This window comes from Taudactylus pleione, unplaced genomic scaffold (assembly GCF_031769625.1).
Source record: "Taudactylus pleione unplaced genomic scaffold, aTauple2 ptg000016l, whole genome shotgun sequence".
Classification (NCBI taxonomy): Eukaryota; Metazoa; Chordata; class Amphibia; order Anura; family Myobatrachidae; genus Taudactylus; species Taudactylus pleione.
The window spans coordinates 30,812,533-30,829,593 of record NW_028284418.1 but is presented as its reverse complement, the minus strand read 5'-3'; the positions used below and the strand labels follow the sequence as shown (position 1 = coordinate 30,829,593).

The window sequence follows — 17,061 nt, the reverse complement described above, 5'->3', positions numbered from 1 at the left end:
TGCTTTTTCCAAAGATGGCCACCGAGGAGCAGAGAGGTGGCCGGCCTGGGGGAGAAGAGCTGACACAGGACCAGTCAGCTAGAGCAGAGAGGGCTGTGTGCAGCGGGGGAGGCGCCGGCTGTGAGACAGGGAAGGCGCGCTCCCCTGGCATGCATTTAACCCCTGGGACGCCGCAGCACTACCGCTCTGCCGCGGTCCTGCTGTCCCAGGGGGGTAGTGGAAGCGCAGGTTAGAACCTGGCTCCACGCTGCAGCCAGTCCCCAGGGAGCCCCCTGCCTGGGGACTCGGGACCATGTATCAGCGGGGACCCACCGCGGGACCCTGCTGCTTACCTGTTGTCCCCCTTGATTCCGGCCATGGTACTAAACATCTGGGGTCACCGCTGTGACCCCAGATGCCTACCAGCATCCCCGGATCAGTACCGGCGTTCTGGTACCGGCGGGGGTGTAGGGAAGACAGCATGGACGTCAGGACTGACTGTCCATGCTGTACTTCCAGATGTGCAGCCACAGCTGCATTGTAGAAACTTCAGGGGCTCTTCATGGCCCCCCTCTAACAGGTGCATCCGACTCCGGACGGGCACCAAACTAAACTGAGATGCCTTGGCTCGGGGGCGGGGTATAGGAGGGGGACCCTAGTGCATCCTGGGAGTCTGAAACTTAACTCTATGGTGCCCGATGCCTGACGTCATCACCTATACCCCAAGGTATCCTGTGGATACCCTATGGACCCTGAGGTAGAAATAGCAATAAAGGCTATAGAGGCTTCACGTATACAAGTAGTAACAAGGCAGTGGTATAACACATTTTATTTATAAAAGTATTCAAATTACAAATAGTGTTTCCTCTATATACCGCCAGGTATTTTCTCTGGACAAAAAAAATGCAAGAGGAAGCACTGCACTATTCTTTACCTACTGTAAACCTCTTTATCACTATAAGCTATCACTTCACAATGGAATGTAACATTTATATTGTAACAATGTCCTTCATACATTTCACAGTAGTGTGCCAATATACATATTGGGTGATACTCTCCACTGATAGAAGATCTATCTGTGCCTAGGTGGTCAGATGTTGCAGCTAGAGCAGTGTTGGCTAACCTTGACACTCCAGCTGTTATGGAACTACATAACCCAGCATGCACTGCTACAGTTTTGCTATTAGGGCATGCTAAAACTGTGGCAGGGCATGCTGGGATATATAGTTCCACAACAGCTGGAGTGTCAAGGTTAGCCAACACTGCGCTAAAGGGATACTGGGCGAGTACTGATTGCAGGTTCTAGAAAACCACAGTAGCAGCACTATGCCTCCTCCAACCAATTCAAGGGCCATTTGGTAGCAGATGGTTGGGGGTCGTGGACTGATTTGAAGTGGTGACTGTGCTACTGCCCAATACAATCACTGTCTGTGAATCTCAGTGCCCATCATCGACTGAATATTGTGTCTGTATGCTTGCATCTTTGTAATTCTTGCAGTTTTACTAAGAGACTGGTCAGGTAGACCAGATGTTTATCTAATGCCCCTGGGTGAGTTCAGTCCTTGGCTGGCTTTTTGCCTGCAATGTATTAATTTTCATATCCCCAAGTAGGATCAATTGTATCACAATTACACATTGGCAACTTTAGATCTGCAGCTGCCTATTTGCATAAATGCTCAAATAATGTTGCTGCACTGCTGCATGGAGCTGTCGTTATACTGTGCAGGGAAACTACTGACATATGCTTATGTAATGTACAGGACACTGCTCTTAATGTATGAGGGCACTACTACATTAATGTGTATAACACTGACAGGAATAATGCTGCCTGTATAACGTATGGAGCCCTATTTATACAGGTAAGAGAAGCTACAGTGTAACACTTCATGAATCCAGATTCACAGTGAAACAAATTCAGCTTCACCATTCCATAGAATGGCATTAAAATACTGTATTTGTAAATTATGTATTCCAATTAATTTATAGTCAATGATGGGGTAATGACAGTGTCAATTCATCCTACTCAGTGGTGCGGTTGAGTTATAGTAAGGGAGCTGTATGGGTATAAAAAATGATAGCAGAACAAAAAGACGAGAAATTCCAGGTGGTCCATTTATATCCAAAAATGTTGCAATTCTGCAGACAAATGCAGAATAAGGTAATTACTCTGCAAATTATTTTTTTCTTGACTAAATAGTGCACTTAATTTATTTTAATCTATTTAAAGCAGTGATAACTTGATGAACAAATGCTAGGATAGCCAGCAACCTGATACTGCAGCTACAATACTGCAAATAAGTGCACAGAGACGTTCGTGAATAGGCTGCTAATACTGTATGCTATATTATGAGATGAGATTTGTTTCCTATACTGAGCAGGCTTGCTGTTAGGGAACCTACTGAAGGATACAGCAGCCAGGCTCTATATACCCTGTTGTCTGTGGTACATTCAGCATGAGCTGCATTCAACCACTTGTTCTCTTTGGGGTAGTGCACATGTAAAGCTGAAAGATGCATGTTCTCTTGCGCAGATGCCAGAGGAACACTTACATGATGTACTGGATAGTCTGGACGCTGAATCCCATGTAAGAAATTTTTGGGATGACAATTGAATTTTCAGTTCAGATTTTTCATCTTGCCAGCTATTGGTTAATACTGGGCACTTACTAAACGGATAACACTTTAAAATATGTGTTTTATGTTAGTTTCTGAGTCAAACTATGTAACAGATTCGTTTGGTTTTCTTCATTTGCTTATCTTCTTTGCTCCTCGTAGTGTAAAATGACTGGAAGTTTTAAAAAGTGAAAAGTAAAATAATTTAAAAACATGTCTAACTTATAAATGTCCTAAGAAGAAAACAAGTACAGCTTTGGCACAAATACTGCTCTGGAACAGAGGAAGAGATTACATGGAGTAAATCATACAATCTATAATAGATAGATACAATAATACTAAAAAAAAGTCTCTCCATTAGATTCTTTGGTGTAAAAAATTTAAATGACATCAAAATTTATAAAATAATTGTCAATGATTCATGTTCCTTTTTATATACATTTCATGCATTAAATCCCAAAATTTCTCCTGGCTTGTTTCATTGCGCAGGATCATAGTGGTCAGTGCCTCTCCCTGGTCTAAACTCTGCCAGTAATCTTGCAGCCACATTTGCTTCCAGCTAAAAGAGAAATGATAAAATATAATATTACTACAGTATGGAATGTATACAGCAACAGTGTAAGCACCAGTGCAAGTGAAAGATCTTGGCCTATGCCCATTATGAGGCCAGGCAATGCAATATATCATTGAATCACATCGCATCACTGGGGCGCCTGGTCCTGCAGGTGTGTACCCAGCTTTATTCCTAGGTGACAGATAGCCTAGCTTCACCTCTGGCCTGGATACAAGCATGTTTCAAGATGTTGTAGCTTTTATTGCCACCTTGTGTGTCATTTGAATAGTCACATTAAGTTTTACTATTTTAAAAATGTCAAAAACAAAGTATTTTATTACGTGTAAGGTGAATTATAGATGATCATATATTCTCATAATACAACCCTCCTGTGCTCTTTGGAGTGTGGAGAGTAGGCAAAATCTTTAGTGCAAAAGTGTAAACATCACATCAAATAAAAATCTCTTACCCTCTTAGTTAGATAGACAGATTATATATATATATCTATATCTATACATATCTATCTATATCTATACATATCTATCTATATCTATACATATCTATCTATATATATATATATATATATATATATCTCTATATATAAATTTAAAAAAATAATTTAAAAGTGTGTCATATTCAATTTTTTTTTAAGAATAATGGCGAATGGCTTGAGAGATTCCTGTCTATTACACTAAAGGTGCATATTCACTTAGCAATTAAAACAGGCCGATTCAATTGCTTGCAAATCGGCCAAGTAAATGATGAAAATGACCAGCGATGCGCTCGCCCGCTGGTCGTTTTTAACATCTACAGTGCATCCGGAAAGTATTCACAATGCTTCACTTTTTCCACATTTTGTTATATTACAGCAGGGGGTCAGGGAACTTTTTTACCTTTTACCCCAAAATATATTTAGATACGCCGACGTTATCCACTTGATTTGAAGGGAAGGAAATCATATAGTAGTGCCCCATATAATGCCTCCATAGTTGTGCCCCCATAGTTATGCCCCCATATCATGCCCCTTCAGTAGTACCCCCATATAACGCCCCTGTAGTAGTGCCCCCATATAATGGCCCTGTATCGCCGCTTGTACAAAAAAAACCACTTACCTTAATCCCCGCTCCTGCTGCATCCGCCGCCGTCCTGTCCGCCCGGATGCTCCTCGGAACTATGGGAGAGACGTCATGACGTCTCTCCCATAGTGCGCATGGAGAGAGCCAGAAGCTGGAGTTCAGAAGAGAACTCCAGCCTCCGGCTAACGCGGCGCTGCAGGGAAGGAGCCGGGCGCCCGAGGTAATAACATCTCAATGGGCGTCCGGCTTAGAGCCTCCCTGCGGCACAGCTGGGCATGCATATGAATCATTCTATATTATAGAAAACTTCATATGCATGCCGGGCTGTCCGTCCATTACCTCCAAGAATTTCATTTTTACCCTTGTTTCCTGACCAAAGTGTTACAGCCTTATTCCAAAATGGAATAAATTAATTTTTGTCCTCAAAATTCTACACACAATACCCCATAATGACAACATGTAAAAAGTTTTTTTGAGATTTTTCCAAATTTAAATAAAAAACAAACAAACAAAAAACCCCACTAAAGGTGTGTACACACACGACGATGTAAGTAATGAACGATTTTCGTTCAGTTGTTCCCTCGAAAAAGTGAACGAAAATCGTTTGACAAAGTAGTTGGTTTTACTTTACTTAATAAACGATTTCTGTGTGTTGAAGGAAAAATGTTGCAACTTCTATTGAAATCGTTCAGTTGGCCAGTCTGACTGAACTACAAACTACAATCGACAAACGTGAACTAGCATGAACGATAATTGTTCATCGTTTATACTGAACGATTTTTTGAACGATAACGACGTTGTTACAGTTAAATCGTTCAAAAAAAATCGTTGTGTGTATGCGCACCTTTAGAAATCACACGTACATAAGTATTCACGCCCTTTGCCATGAAGCTCAAAATTGAGCTCACGTGCATCCCGTTTCCACTGATCACCCTTGAGATATTCCTACAGCTTAATTGGAGTCCACCTGTGGTAAATTCAGTTGATTGGACATGATTTTGAAAAGCATACACCTGTCTATATAAAGGTCCCACACTTGACAGTGCATGCCAGAGCACAAACCAAGCATGAAGTCCAAGGAATTGTCTGTAGACCTCCGAGACAGGATTGTCTTGAGGCACGAATCTGGGGAGGGGTACAGAAAAATATCTGCTGCTTTGAAGGTCCCAATGAGCACAGGGGGCTCCATCATCTGTAAATGGAAGAAGTTCGGAACCACCAGAACTCTTCCTAGAGTTGGCCGGTCGTCTAAACTGAGCGATCGAGGGAGAAGGGCCCTAGTCAGGGAGGTGACCAAGAACCCGATGGTCACTGTCAGCATTCCTCTGTGGAGAGAGGAGAACCTTCCAGAAGGACAACCATCTCTGCAGCAATCCACCAATCAGGCCTGTATGGTAGTGGCGCCAGACGGAAGCCACTACTTAGTAAATAGAACTCTTTGGTGTAAATGGCAGGCGTTATGTTTGGAGGAAACCAGGCACCGCTCATCACCAGGCCAATACCATCTCTACAGTGAAGCATCATGCTGTGGGGATGTTTTTCAGCGGCAGGAGCTGGGAGGCTAGTAGCCAGGATAGAGGGAAAGATGAATGCAGCAATGTACAGAGACATCCTGGATGAAAACCTGCTCCAGAGCGTTCTTGACCTCAGACCGGGGCGACTGTTCATCTTTCAGCAGGACAACAACCCTAAGCACACAGCCAAGATATCAAAGGAGTGGCTTCAGGACAACTCTGTGAATGTCATTGAATGGCCCAGCCAGAGCCCAGACAAGAATCCGATTGAACATCTCTGGAGAGATCTGAAAATGGCTGTGCACCGACGCTTCCCATCCAACCTGATGAAGCTTGAGAGGTGCTGCAAAGAGGAATGGGCAAAACTGCCCAAAGATAGGTGTGCCAAGCTTGTAGCATCATATTCAAAAAGACTTGAGGCTGTAATTGCTGCCAAATGTGCATCAACAAGTATAGAGCAAAGGCTATGAATACTTATGTACATGCAATTTGTTAGTTGTATTTTTTCAATAAAATTTGCAAAATAAGCTTTTTACACGTTGTCATTAGGGGTATTGTGTGTAGAATTTTGAGGACAAAAATTAATTTATTCCATTTTGGAATAAGGCTGTAACATAACAAAATGTGGAAAAAGTGAAGTGTTGTGAATACTTTCCGGATGCACTGTATCATCACCCGAACATGCTAGTCAACCTGACGACGATGTCAGGTTGCCCATGTTCCGGGATGATTGAGGTGACTACACTGAATGGCTGAACGTTCAGTGTAGACACATCACAGACTGTGGAACGACTGTACGATTACAATGTCATAATCGTGCACTTGTTTCTAGATCTATAAGTAGATACAACACCTTTATTCCACTGAGTTGGCTGTCTCATGCTAGTGCAGCATTAGCTGCCTATTCTAGAACTATTTTTTTCAGTTTGAACAGACCAATGTGGGAATTACTCTTTATTATGAATGGCAATTTTATTTTTTTAAAGTTTGTTAATACCGGGTGAGTCAAGTCCTTTTACAGAGTGGAGATGGCCGTACATTACAATACGCACCTCTAGCAGTGCGCCCTCTCCACTCTCTCATCTCACTATAGTAATCCCACTTAGCTAAAGGACATTTAGATTTTGCACTCCTCCACACAATGAAGCTCAGTGGTGTGCTTACTCTGGGCCTGATTCAGCTGTGGGAATAGAGTAAGATATACAAGTAACTGTGAACCAGGACAAACCATGTTGCAATGCAAGGGTTGCAAATATATACATTTTATTTTGCATGCAGGGCAAATACTGGCTGCTTTTGCATGTAGCCCATAAATACAGCTTTATTATTACACCGCAATTTAGATGTCAGTTTGGACCCGCCCCTCCCAAATCTAAATCTCTCTGCACATTTTAAATCTGCCCCACCTGCAGTGCAGTATGGTTTTACCAAGATGATCAGTTATGTGCTAGAGCTTACTCTATTCCCAAAAGCTGAATCTTTACCCCAGAAGGAATACCTTCAGGCCACCCAACTCCTCACCTCTGCCTATGAAAACTTGTGCCCCTCCATAATGCTGGGTACTCAATAGATAAACAGCCGACCCATCCGATGATTGGTAAGTGTATATACTCAGGTATGACCCGATGTGTCATACCTGATGTCACAACTAGGCGGGTATTTCAATTTGCCAGCACAGTTGAGCTGTCGCTCACCTCCGGGTCCCTTCAGCATGTGTATGGGCGATTGGCAGGCCGCCCATACACACCAGCAGATGCACAGATATATCTGCAAACATGTCAGTGAAGTCACTGAGTGATAGGTTATATCACAGGTTCTCAAACTTGGTCCTCAGGACCCCAAACAGTGCATGTTTTCCAGGTCTCCTCACAGATTCACAGGTGGAATAATTAGCTCCATCTGTGGATGTTTTAAAATGTGTCAGTACACCCGTGCACCTGCTGGGTGACCTACAAAATGTGACCTGTGTGGAGTTTGAGAACCACTGGGTTATATCATTGCTTCTTAAGGTCAATGTGAAATAAGAGTACCTGTCACTTTCTGGGAGCTCGTCAGCACTTCCTATACCAGGCACAGGCATGGGGCATCCCATGTTATTAAAGCCAGCGATGCGAGGTGTCAGAACTGGAGTCCCCGGGGTCTTCTTACATCTCTTTTCTGCTGTAACCCTACCATTCTCCTGATCACACACAAAGCATTCAAATCCATTGAGGTAGTTAGGTGCTGTCATGTCATTCACACCCCATTCTCTTTTCTCCATAGCGGTCAGTAAGAACCTGTTGGTTGTCCCTCCAGTTTTCTTGTAGTCTAAGTATTTGAGGTATGCTTTATCATCTCTGTCCAAATAGAGAATAAACTCTGCCAGGTCCTTAGGTGAAGCAAAGTCATCAATCAATATAACAGACTGGTTGTTAGGCATCCAGTCTCTCACAGAAGGGGAGCCACGGTAAATTGGAATCACCCCTAAATGCATGGGGCGCCAAAGCTTCTCTGTCATATAATCAACACATATGGCATTCTCCATCGCCAGGTGAAACTTGTACCTTGCAGTAAATGCCATGAACTCTGGATCTTCGGAGGTGGCTGTTGAAGTGTCCTCAAGTCTTTTGCTTGGCAACGGGCGATTCTTCAGGCACTGACCATATGAATCAACCTGAAACACATTAAAATTAAAATAAAATTAAGATTCTGGTTGTCTTTACATCAGACAAAACCCTTTTTAACTCCCTACTGTCTCCAGGCTTACAGTCCCCCTTTCCTTGAAATTATGCCAGGACATTGTAAAAATAAAACTTTAGTACTGTTCATGCCATTAAAAAAGTAAAAGATATTACAATGTATCAAACAGCACTTTCTTAGAAATTTTACTTTTGCAGCATGGTAGCATAGTGGCTAGCATGTCTCACAGCACTTAGGTCATGAGTTCAATTCCCAGTCATGGTCAATCGGTGTGGAGTTTGTATGTTACCCTCCTGTTTGCGTAAGTTTCCTTCAGGGTACTCTGGTTTCTCTCACTCTCCGAAAACATTATGGTAGGTGAATTGGATTCTGAAAAAAAAAAAAAATGAACCCTAGTGTGTATGTGTGCACGTGTATGCTAGTACATCTACCCCTAAGTTCTCTAAGACTTGGAGAGAGCAAGTGAAGAGAGGTATTGTATTGTACAGTAGCAACCAATCAGCTTCTAGCTGTCACTTTACAGGTTGTGTTTGAATAGTGACAGGGAGTTAATTGGTTGGTGTTTTCTCTCCAAGGTTTAGTACATCTACCTCTTAGACTGCAAGCTTCAATGAGATAGCGATTAATGTGAATGCCATATTTTGTGTATGGGGCTGTGTTAATTGGGGATACTATATAAATAATAACAGTAGGTAATCATTAACTCAATATCGCTATTGCAGATCATGATAAATTAGCTTACCTGCATGTAGTTCATTAACTCCTTTACATAGCGGTCTCTGTCTGACGGGACATCACAATGGGACTGCATGTACAATACAGGTGCATACCCTCTTTCTCGCCACCTGTTTTTTTCAGCCAATGACACTGCCGGATTCTGCAAGTAACCAATAGTGGGCAGCCACTGCAAGGTGAGGGGATAATCAGACTCTCGCCTGAAGGTTGCAGTGTAGTTAAAAAGCCTTATCCCAGGCAAGTGTGATAGAACATAATTATTCATTGGAGATTCCTCATGAAACAATGCCCATGTCTGGTGAGGCAACCTGGGCAGAGGTGCCTCATAAGCCCTGAAGTCTGTGCCATAGAAAATTATAGCTTTAGTCCTCTTGTGAAGTTTTACCCTCTTGTTCTTTGTCACCATACAGGAGCTTAGTGGACAGTCGATCCGCTCTGTCTCCCCAGGAAAGTGAGGGAATAAGTTTCCACTCCACCACAAAAGAATGGGCAGCTCCTTGTTGCCTCTTGTGTCACTGTTTCCTGGACCCCGATATGAGTCCACCATCACAGTGCCAAGATCAGCTGTAGCGAAAACGCTGGATGGCTGGAAAGATGACTGTTCCCATTGCCCCTTGTGCTGCTCTGGGATATCAGAGGCCTCGCTGTACACAGGCGATCCATGCAGGAGATCATACATTGGGTCATCTGGTTCTGACCACAAGGTCTCCTTCTCTGGTATGTCTACATATTCAGGGCCATGATTATCCCACTGGCTGGAGTCAGCCACTGCCCAGGCACAGGACAGCAAACACAAAATACACAGTGTAATAAAGTAACAGGCAGTGTGCCATGATGCATAGGATATAAACATAGCTGGGAAACTGTAGTGCTGTGCCGTGCACTTGGTACAGGGCTGACAAGAGCATCTCAATCCAGCTCTGATTTGCTCCCTATCCATAGTGTCTAAAAGGTGGAGCATGTCTGTGTTGTTACTGTGAGAATCAGTCCTGAGGAAGTGGCAGACAGTTCCAGCATTAGTCCAATTACAGTTACCTTCCATCCTCTCTTACACACAGCCATCCACTTAGCAGCAGAATCCCATCACTGTAACGTGTGTCTTTCACAGGGCTGCAGGCTACAGCCAGTGTCATATGGATGGATGAGGATGTGCTTCAGCAGGAAGTTGCATGATGCTGTAAATGCTGCCAGTACTTCTGGTCTGTGTGAGTGTAATTGCTGCCAGTATTTCCGGTCTGTGTGGCTGGAGAGACCGGAAACGTCCTGTTATTTCTGGTTTTATCAACCAACTTTATCGACAACTCACAGTGCTAGTAGTAACATCCAGAAAAATACGCAGGAGGTGTTTCAGAACAAATTGGGAAATAATGTGTGATTTGTTATGTGCATTTAAGAGTGAAGACAATACATTTAGTTGGTCATTTAGTAAAAATTATTTTATAGGTTTCAAATAGAAAATAGTGTTTTCTTCTTACCATTATCTGTTGTGCAAGCTATGGTGGGCACAAAGACAAGGAGGGTCATGTTATGTTTGAATTAGAACTAGTATCTCAGAAAATAAGCTTTAATAACTAGTACTTTATACAAAAATGTTTTTTATATATATATATATATAGATATATATATATATCTATATATATATATATATATATATAAATACCCTCCAACATGACCCCTCCCATCAGGTACACGATGCTCTGCTCCTGGACTTATCACCTAATTAATGATTGCAGTCACAACACAGGTGGCTGCAATCATTAATTAAGTGGGAAGTCCAGGAGCAGAGCATTTTGTACCTAATGGAGCTGGTAATGTTGGAGGCTCTGTAATACTCATTCAGAACTATTATTTATATATTAAAATAAAGTGGTGCACCCAATAGAAATAAAATGCCTAATACTAAATAAAAAATAATTTCACATAGCTTTAGCTGTCCTTAAATAAAACAATCTTCTAGAAGCAAGATTAAAAAAAAAGGGCTCATGCGCTGTCATTGTAGTAGCTGTCACAGGGTGATCAGCCCTCACGCATGCATAGGCAAACAGATGTGATATACAAGTATAGACAGCGCTAAAATAAATTATTTTTTTTAAAAACAAGTAAATATATAGAGTTAAATGAAAGAAACACATTTATTATTAAAAAACAAACAAAATCTAAATAGAGAACAGTGGGCCTGGTTCAGACCCGGTTGCAAGCGCTGAGCGCTTGCAACCGGGTCGATGGTGGTCCACAGCGCATGCGCACGATGGAGCCGGCTCCGTCGTGCGCATGCGCGAGACCCGGCTAGCGACGGACAATCCATCGCTCCGGGTCTTGTACCAAAGGGGGCGAGCTGTCGATGTTGAGTGACAGCTCGCCCTGTTTGGTGGGCGGGCAAGGGGGGTGGCTGCCCAAATGGAAGCGTTGCCATTTGGGGGCAGCCCCATTGACATCACGAGTGATGTCAGTGGAAAGCTTCCGGCTCTGTTAGAGCCGAAAGCTCTCTGGGGCTTGCGATGAACGAGACCCTACCACAAGGGTCTTGTCGCAAGCCCAATGGTCGCAATGGTCTTGACACCCACAGCTATGCGAGCGGCCATGAGGCCGTTCCTAAAAAAAAACAGCGCCCGCCCTGATTCAGAACGATCGTTCGCTTTTTGCGAGCGCCTGCCTCTGAATCAGGCCCTGTAGTCAAAAATGTTTTAGATTCTATAGATACTATGCGTGAGGTCTAATCCCCCCGTGACAGCTACTACAATGACAGTGCATGAGCACTTTTTTTTATCTTGCTTCTAGAACACAGGTTCTCAAAGTGAAATAATTAGCTCCACCAATGGAACTTTTAAAATGTGTCAGTGAGTAATGGCTACACCTGTGCATATGCTGGGTGACCTTTAAAACATGAACTGTGTGGGGTCCTGCGGACCGGGTTTGAGAACCTCTGTTCTAGAAGATTGTTTTATTTAAGGACAGCTAAAGCTATGTGAAACTATATTTTTTTAACTGGAGCCGGGACTTTTTAATATATTCATATGTATACTGATTCATTTCATACTATAAAATGTAAAACATATTTGAGTGATTACTGTCTCTAGATTTTATATGTTTTTATAAGAAATGTGTTTCTTTCACTTATCTTTTGAAAGCAGTGGGATATATAGAACTGTCTTTTGGGAGCCTGTTTATCAATAAATTCAAAGGCATTGCACAAGTTAATAATCTAACCTCAACAGACCCTAATCTATCAGATTAATCATTGCTCCAGTAACGGGACAACTACTCCAATAAGATGGTCTACCAGCGCCGCCTAATATTTACACTTTAGCCGCTAATAGTTTACTCTGACGGCGGTATACTGCTCAAACCCAACCCTAGATCATGCGCACTGTGAAGGCTAATGGGGGTTCCTAAAGGAATTCTCACTTCACAATCCGGACACTCTTCCTATAGGAAGGAGCTGGCTAATGCCGTCCAAAACTGAGTTTTCTGAGCTTGTTCTACTAGCATCTCACGTGATCCAATCCAGCTGGGTACTTATCTACGCTCTAAGGCCATTTACTGTAATGTGTACACCTTGTGTACTGTGATCTTCAGCATCTTTTGTACTCACAGTTAATACAGAAAATAAAGTTATGTAGGTGGAAGGAATGGCTCTATTACCTCAGATGGATAAATTATAAAATTATTCAAGTATAATAGAGAGAACAAATTTATTCAAAACATATGTATTACATAAGACCAAGATAACAAATATGGAGGTAACCAAAAACAGCTTCTCACGATTAGAAAGGGCTGCGGTGGGCTTATCGCAAACAAAGCAAAATCAAGTGGTCGGAGCTATTCAGCTCGGCACCACCGTAGAGAGTGTAAGATGTCCTGGCTTGCTGATGGTTCAAGGTGGCCCTGTAGCATGCAGTCCATAATGCTATATATAACATATATAAAGAGATATTTAAAAAATATATAAAATCACATATAAGCACAAGAAATAAAATAGTTCCCATGAATCTTTCTGAAGTATAATTCCATCCATAATTGTTAGGCACTCAGTCAAGTGGGTTTCTTCCTATCGACAAAACTATACCATACTTTGTATTCCGATAAAGTCCATCCCTCAAATTCGATAGGAGTACTCCCCAATCGATGAAATCCGATCCTCACTGTTGTCAAAGTGCGATTCATAAAATAAAAGAAAAAAGAATATATAAGTTAGTGATATATCACACATATTATATCAGAATTATGGAGAAATACATAAGAAAATACTGGTATTTCTAAGATTAAACTAACAACCATTTCAGTTCAGTCTAAGTTTAGGCCTATAGAGATACTCCTATCCACTCACTGGCTATACGGCATACTTGCCGATATCCTGGCTGCCTCTTCCGGGAGGGAGCAGCCAGGTCGGCTTAGCAGGAGGGTGGGGCCGATAAGAGGGGGTGTGGCCGGGACAATGCGTGTCATTTAGGACAGGGCTAGGGGCGGAGCCACTCACGCGCATCATTTTGGTCCCGCCCCAGCTACACAATGCCGAGATTTCCGGCACTGTGGAGGAGGGGGCAGGGTCATGATGACGCGATTCAGCGAGAATCGCGTCATCAGCCCCCCCGCTGCAGGTAATTGGGTAGGTATTGTGGGGGGGACTGGAGGGACCGGGAGACATGCCTACTTTTCCGAGGGGCCGGGAGGCTCCCAACCAAATCGGGAGATTAGGTATGTATGCTATACGGACTTTTGGACTTCATCAAATCCCTGTTTACTTTGGTGTCATAACCATTTTCCGGTGGAACACTACAGCCCTGAGAATTTCTGCATTGGCTACTGCATGTCGCCAAGGACTGTGACTAATTCCACTATCCATACCGGTAATTTCATCGCCTAAGGGATATTTAAAGTCATATATCTCCATTTCAGCCTGCACATGACTGTGTAATACAGTGATTTTCAACCTTTTTTAAATCAAGGTACACTAACACAAGATTTTAAAATTGCCAAGGCACACCATCCGGCGATTTGGCGTGCACGACCTATGAAAAAACACACTACATTGGCCCCTGCAGGAATAAAACACACTACATTGGCCCCTGCAGGAATAAAACAATCACATTTTTGGCCCCCACAGAAATAAAGCAATCGCGTTGGCCCCCACGGAAATAAAGCAATCACATTGGCCCCCACAAAAGTAAAGCAATCACATTGTCCCCCACAGAAATAAAGCAATCACATTGGCCCCCACAGAAATAAAGCAATCACATTGTCCCCCACAGAAATAAAGCATTCACATTGGCCCCCACAAAAGTAAAGCAATCACATTGCACCCCAACTGTAAAAAAGGCAGATTGGATCACACCCCCCCTCCCCCCCGGGCTGGAAACACTGGCTCTGTCACAAACACAGGGTGGGCTGGAAGCAATGGCACTGGCACAGGGCAGGCAGGAAGCGCTGGCTCTCTCACTGGTGCGGGGCAGGCAGGAAGCGCCGGCTGGTCACTGGCGCAGGTCGGGCAGGAAGCCATGGCTCTGTAACTAGCGAGGGCAGGAAGCGCCGGCTCGGTCATTAGCACAGGCGGGCAGGCTTGCAGCAAGCAATGCCGCGTGTGTGACCTGTGATGTCACGCTGCCGCGACTAGGCAGGTGACGGCCCAGGCGCGCATGAGCCTCCCAGAGAAGCTCAGCGGCAGCCCGGATCACAAATTACTGTATTATGTGCCTGGCAGCTCTGAACGCCGCCGCGGCACACTTCACAACTGCCCACGACACACTAGTGTGCCGCGGCACACCGGTTGAAAACCGCTGGTGTAATATATGGAAGGAGTATCCATGGAACTACCAATATGGTTAATCTATACTAATATGTGGCAATTTTAGTAACATATTTCATGTACCTACAATGCATCATAGATGCTTTTTTAGGATTGTTGCAATTTATTACATTTTCTGAATTGTGATATCAACTGTCCATTGGTATTTGTTTGAATAGTTTCATATTTAGTAGCGCTGGTATTCCTTTCTTTTTCATTGTCTTATTTGCATTAGGGGCTTACATCCCCTATATACCAGCAGCTCTCTGACAACGCTTAGGTTTATTGTGTGTTTTTCAAAGTCTAAGTTTAGACCAGTTGGTACAAAGTGTGTCAAGTTTGTACATCCACTTCATTTCGTACTGTGACAACTTCTTTTCTAGGTCTCTAGTTATCCAATTTTCTTTAATACATTGAAAACCCAGAAATCTTTTAATTCTTTTCCACACTTATCATGCTATTTGGCAAAATGGTCTGAAACCGAATGTGTTGAAAGGCCTTTTCTTATATTATAAATGTGTTCAGACATTCTTATCTTTAAATTTCTTGAGGTCTTTCTTACATAGTCCAAACCACACGTGTATTCTAGTAGGTAAATAACATTTCTGGAATTACAAGTAATAAAATCATTAATTTTCTATTCTGTTCCATTAATATTGAACGCGGTAGTTTTTCTCATATTTTCCTTCGAAGTGATGGTTCTGCACATAAGGCAGTCCCCACATCTATGGAAGCCTCACGTTCTATTACGTGTAATGTTTTTCTCTGTTAATGCACTTTTTAACATCTTATTTTTCAAAGAGGGTGCTTTTTTATAGGTGACTTTGGGCTTAATAGGTATCACTGTACTCAAAATAAGGGCATCCTTATATAGTTTCCAGTTGTCCTTATTTTTTTCTAATGTTTTATGGTGAGCTCCATATTGAATGATATATGCCCATTCAAATTTATTCTCATTCTGAATCGATTCAGAATTTTTCTTTTAAGAGGTCTTCTCTCTTTATCTCTTTTATTTTCGAACTAACCTTACCTAAAAGGTCAGTCGATTATCCTTTGGCTTGGAATCTATCACACATTTCTTTTATTTGATCTTCCAAACTTACCTCTTCGGTAAAATTTCTCTTTAGCCTTTTTAATTGGCCTAATGGTATGTTTTGGAGCCACCTCTCATGATGTTCACTATTAATATTTATATATGAATTCGAGTCAGTGAGTTTTCCTATGCATCTTAGTGCAAATATTGCCTTCTTTGATATAAATCACCAAATCTAGGAAAACTATTTCTGATGTGCTAATATTAAAAGTCAGTATTGTATTAAAAGAATGTATGTTTAAAAACTTACAAAAAAGGCGCTAGTCTTTTTGGAATCTGGAACTGTTTATTAGGAGTATTCCATGCTTCCCCATAAGCTCAGTGAGCTGTTCTGAATGAGGGAACTCAGGCCTTAACCACCTTTTGTCTTTTAAACACCGGGGCTTTAGGCTTAGGAGCGGGTTCCTCATCCTCTATATTCAAAATTGATTTAACCGCCTTCACTAGGGAAGGTACATCCACCATCACATGACGGTCTTCCTCACCCGATAGGGATCCTGGAGAAGAACCCTGTGCATCATCTGCCTCCTCAGATGATGTCATAATTTGAAAGTTGGGCAGACTGTTTAAATAATACAGGCCGCCTATGTGCTTTGGTGGCTAATGGTCTGTCCGCCTGTAACATACCTTGCTGAAAGGCGGCGGACATATGCACCATATCCTAAGCTCGGTGGGCATAAGCATCCATCAAGGATGTATGGGGGGTACAAACATAACAGGCTGCTGTTGGTACACCACAGAGGGAGGAAGTGTGGGGGCTGATAAGCGATCCACTAACTTCCCCATAAACTGTGCTAAGGAGGACACCCAATGTGGCTCCTGCACCAGTACTGGTAAGGTAGACTGATGAGGAGGTTCATAACAATTAGTACTAGGGGTGTGCACCGGCCACTTTTCTTGTTTTGTGTTTTGGTTTTGGATCTGGATCTTTCTTCGTATTTTGGATCTGGATTGGTTTTGCCAAAACCACCCTTCGGTGTTTTGGGTTCTGTGTTTTGTGTTTTGGATCTGTATTTTTTTTTTAAAAAAGCATAAAAA

The 17,061-nt window shown here is 42.6% G+C and overlaps 1 protein-coding gene across 1 annotated transcript; it reads right to left on the bottom strand.

The window, feature by feature from the left end:
- Positions 1-1,171: 1,171 nt before the first annotated feature.
- On the bottom strand, positions 1,172-10,380 carry POFUT4 (protein O-fucosyltransferase 4). Its single transcript, XM_088473464.1, has 3 exons — positions 9,156-10,380; positions 7,765-8,387; positions 1,172-3,150 (listed from the first exon to the last, which is right to left on the bottom strand). The coding sequence occupies exons 1-3, from the start codon at positions 10,188-10,190 to the stop codon at positions 3,003-3,005; spliced, it is 1,806 nt and encodes a 601-aa protein (XP_088329590.1). The 5' UTR covers positions 10,191-10,380; the 3' UTR covers positions 1,172-3,002.
- Between the last annotated feature and the right edge of the window lie 6,681 nt (positions 10,381-17,061).